The sequence below is a fragment of the Brassica oleracea genome, chromosome C2, assembly GCF_000695525.1.
Source record: "Brassica oleracea var. oleracea cultivar TO1000 chromosome C2, BOL, whole genome shotgun sequence".
Classification (NCBI taxonomy): domain Eukaryota; kingdom Viridiplantae; phylum Streptophyta; class Magnoliopsida; order Brassicales; family Brassicaceae; genus Brassica; species Brassica oleracea.
This window is the reverse complement of record NC_027749.1, coordinates 45651186-45655180: the sequence shown is the minus strand read 5'-3', so window position 1 is coordinate 45655180 and position 3995 is coordinate 45651186. Positions and strand designations below refer to the sequence as shown.

General features: G+C 37.0%; 2 protein-coding genes across 2 annotated transcripts in view; both read left to right on the top strand.

Annotated features, from left to right (window-relative positions):
* Positions 1-406: 406 nt before the first annotated feature.
* LOC106324374 (glutathione S-transferase T3-like) lies at positions 407-1258 on the top strand. Its single transcript, XM_013762352.1, has one exon. The coding sequence runs from the start codon at positions 407-409 to the stop codon at positions 1256-1258; it is 852 nt and encodes a 283-aa protein (XP_013617806.1).
* A 737-nt stretch (positions 1259-1995) lies between these two features.
* The window catches only part of LOC106324373, a 7981-nt gene continuing 5981 nt past the window's right edge, over positions 1996-3995 (top strand). Inside the window, exon 1 of the mRNA XM_013762351.1 lies at positions 1996-2553. Within this exon, the coding sequence (XP_013617805.1) occupies positions 1996-2553 (558 nt within the window). The remainder of the gene's footprint in view (positions 2554-3995) is intronic.

Genomic DNA, 3995 nt, shown 5'->3' with positions numbered 1-3995 from the left:
TTATTTCGGTTTTGAAGTTAGTATAACGAAATTGTGTTGTCTGCTTGGATTGTAGTTCCATTTGTAGCTTATAGGTTTTGTAGTTGTAGTTTATTACTAGAGGTGATAGCTTTCGTACTAAAATTTAATGATCCATTAAACTAGAGCTGATATCTTTGTAGTTGTAGTTTAGTAATAACTTCTGATTAGACATAGGTAGATAATGGTTAGTTGGTTTTGGAGTTATTACTTGTTAAATTTCTCCTATTTTATCCTGTTAAATCCCCTAGAAAACACTTGTGGTTTATTATCTCCAAATTGTCTATCCCTTCTCTTTGAGAACACTAAAACGTTCCCATTCGCTATAATCTCTTCTCTTCTTCTTCCTATGGATCCAAGGAATCCATATAGCCAGAATTCTGGTTATATGGGGCTTCTTAACAATGTTCACAATAATAATGTTCAGGAAAACTTTCCTTATGAAAGTTATCCTTCCACTGTCGACATTGGCGCCTCAGAAATCCTTCCTTTTAGTTCCCAACAGTCTGAGGCTCCATCCCAACCTCAGGACACACCTGTGGAGCGTATGGTGAGAAAGAAATGGACGCCGCGTGATGACGAGGTTGTGATTAGTGTGTGGCTTAACACATCAAAGGACGCCATTGTCGGAAATTCTATGAAGTTACAGACCTTCTGGAAACGCGTTGATGAGTACTTTGCAGCAACTCTTCATGAGAAGATAGAGAATGTTCATTGTAAGCAGAGGTGGCACAGAATCAATGATCAAACGAATAAGTTCTGTGCCGCATTCGCTGCTGCAGAGAGACAAATAACCAGCGGTCAGAGTGACAATGATGTCCTAATGCTGGCTCATGAAATCTTCTACTCTGATCAGGGTCAGAAGTTTACCCTCGAGCACGCGTGGTGTGTCCTGCGGCACGAACAAAAGTGGATAAGCCTTAACACACCTACGCCCACCGGTTCAAAGAGAAAGAGTGGGGAGGTCAGTTCCCAAACTTCAAGCACAGCTGTGGGTGAGGTCAGTTCCGACTCTTCAATGCATCCTGAAGGTATCAAGGCTGCGAAAGCAAGCAGGAATATTAGAAAAGGAAAGGTTATTGAGGACTATAAGACCATTATGGAGGGCAAGATGGAAGAACTGGCGAGGAAGGAGAAACTGTCGAAGCTGACGATATTAGACACTTTCCTTGCTAAGAAGGATCCACTAAGTTTGAGTGAAGAAACTGTTAAGAACAAGCTGTTGGTCGATCTGTTATAGTTTTACAAGTTCTAAGTCTCTATCTTCTGTAATATGTTTCAAAATGTTGCTTTTGTCATCGTCTAGGTTCTAGTTTTACAAGTTCTAGGTTTGTCTCTTGTGTGATATGTTCTATGTTTGATATAATGATAATTTCCATTTCGTAAGATTCGTATCAGTTTCTGTCTTGTGTTCTAAGCTTGTGAAAAAATATATTTTTGTCTTGTGTTCTAAGCTTGTGAAAAAATATATTTTTGTCTTGTGTTCTAAGCTTGTGAAAAAATATATTTTTGTCTTGTGTTCTAAGCTTGTGAAAAAATATATTTTTGTCTTGTGTTCTAAGCTTGTGAAAAAATATATTTTTGTCTTGTGTTCTAAGCTTGTGAAAAAATATATTTTTGTCTTGTGTTCTAAGCTTGTGAAAAAATATATTTTTGTCTTGTGTTCTAAGCTTGTGAAAAAATATATTTTTGTCTTGTGTTCTAAGCTTGTGAAAAAATATATTTTTGTCTTGTGTTCTAAGCTTGTGAAAAAATATATTTTTGTCTTGTGTTCTAAGCTTGTGAAAAAATATATTTTTGTCTTGTGTTCTAAGCTTGTGAAAAAATATATTTTTGTCTTGTGTTCTAAGCTTGTGAAAAAATATATTTTTGTCTTGTGTTCTAAGCTTGTGAAAAAATATATTTTTGTCTTGTGTTCTAAGCTTGTGAAAAAATATATTTTTGTTTGTGTTCTAAGCTTTTTATTATTTTCAGGACATGGGATTGGATTATAGCTACACGCAGCCGTTTAATTCAGAGGATTATGGTTTAGGGAACACATCAGTCAGTGGCCACAGCTCCACAGAAATGAATATACTCCTAGAACAAGCAGAGATCAAAGCCACGCGGGTTCAGTACCCTCCGCACCCGGAGGTTGAGTTCGGCTTCCCCAAGGAATGTTACTGTGGTCGCGAACCGGTTATTAGGACATCTGTCTCAAGAAATGACCCTGGGAGAAGGTTCTACACCTGTGAGAACATCGTTGATGGAGACTGCCATGTATACAAGTGGTGGGATGTAGCGGGTACAGAGGAGATCAAACCAATAGGTACACAGTATGCTCTGCTTTCTGATAAGGTGAACTATATTGCGGCTGTTAGTGACTACGAGTCAGAACTAAACCAGGTAAAAGATCTCCATCATGAGACTGAACTGAAGTTGGTTGTGCTTGAGAAGACTCTCGCTGAGTTATCAAAGAAAATTTCTCCGTTTGGTAATCGATTTGAAGTCGTACTAGGTGGTCTGGTTCTTGTAGTAATGGTAATGGCTGTGTTTGTAATGTTTAAGTAGGTTTGAACTAAGAGGAGAGTGAACTAAGTTGCTTGGTGTTTTGGATAAGTGGTGTTTCGTACGACGTATAAATTGATCATGTATTGTTTTATAAGTACTATGTTTTATAAGTACTATGTTTTGTTATTTCTAATTGATCATGTGATGTTTTTCAATCTTATGTCAACACATTTGTTTCGTTTTTCATCACCAACCAAACAAAGAATATCTATACCTAACAATCACACACTAAGTTTAATAACCTGTGACTCTCCATCACATGTCATTGTTTCTTTCATCACCAACTCACGGACTTGCACAACAAAATATGTATAAATATGAGCTTGCTCTTATTATGAAAAATACATAAACAATCACATCCCACTTCTCTCTTATTTCCTTACCAATTTCACAAAAAAATTCTCCTCCCTTATTTTCTAAACAATCACATCCCACTTCTCGATATATTGAAAATGGCATCTTCATTCCATTATCATTACCACAAAGATGATGATGATGATGATGATGATGATGATGATGATGATGATGATGATGATGATGATGATGATGATGATGATGATGATGATGATGATGATGATGATGATGATGATGATGATGATGATGATGATGATGATGATGATGATGATGATGATGATGATGATGATGATGATGATGATGATGATGATGATGATGATGATGATGATGATGATGATGATGATGATGATGATGATGATGATGATGATGATGATGATGATGATGATGATGATGATGATGATGATGATGATGATGATGATGATGATGATGATGATGATGATGATGATGATGATGATGATGATGATGATGATGATGATGATGATGATGATGATGATGATGATGATGATGATGATGATGATGATGATGATGATGATGATGATGATGATGATGATGATGATGATGATGATGATGATGATGATGATGATGATGATGATGATGACGATTTTGATAACCCCATTGAAGATTTTTTAAACAACTCTGATCCTATACCAGAACCAAAAGAGCGGAAAATCGTATTTTTATAGGGAGAAACCGAGAAGAAGGCCACATCCAGCTTTGGAATGATTATTTTAGCGAGAATCCAACATACTCTACCAATTTTTTCCGGCGACGGTTTCGGATGAACAAAGAATTGTTCCTCCGTATTGTGCATCATCTCTCCACGGAAATATCATATTTCCGACCATCAAAAGATGCAACCGGACGGTCAAGTCTTTCACCTCTACAAAAATGTACTGCAGCAATTCGTCAATTGGCATACGGTGGTGCGGCTGATACAGTAGACGAATATATCCGTCTTGCTGAAATAACGGCTCAAAAATGTTTGCACAATTTTACTGCCGGAATAATCACCTTGTTTGGCGGTGAATACCTACGACGTCCCACACCGGAGGATCTGGAAAGACTACTACATA

What these genes read in the sequence shown, in the direction of transcription:
- LOC106324374 (XM_013762352.1), top strand. Translation starts at nt 407, where the DNA reads ATGGGGCTTCTTAACAATGTTCACAATAATAATGTTCAGGAAAACTTT.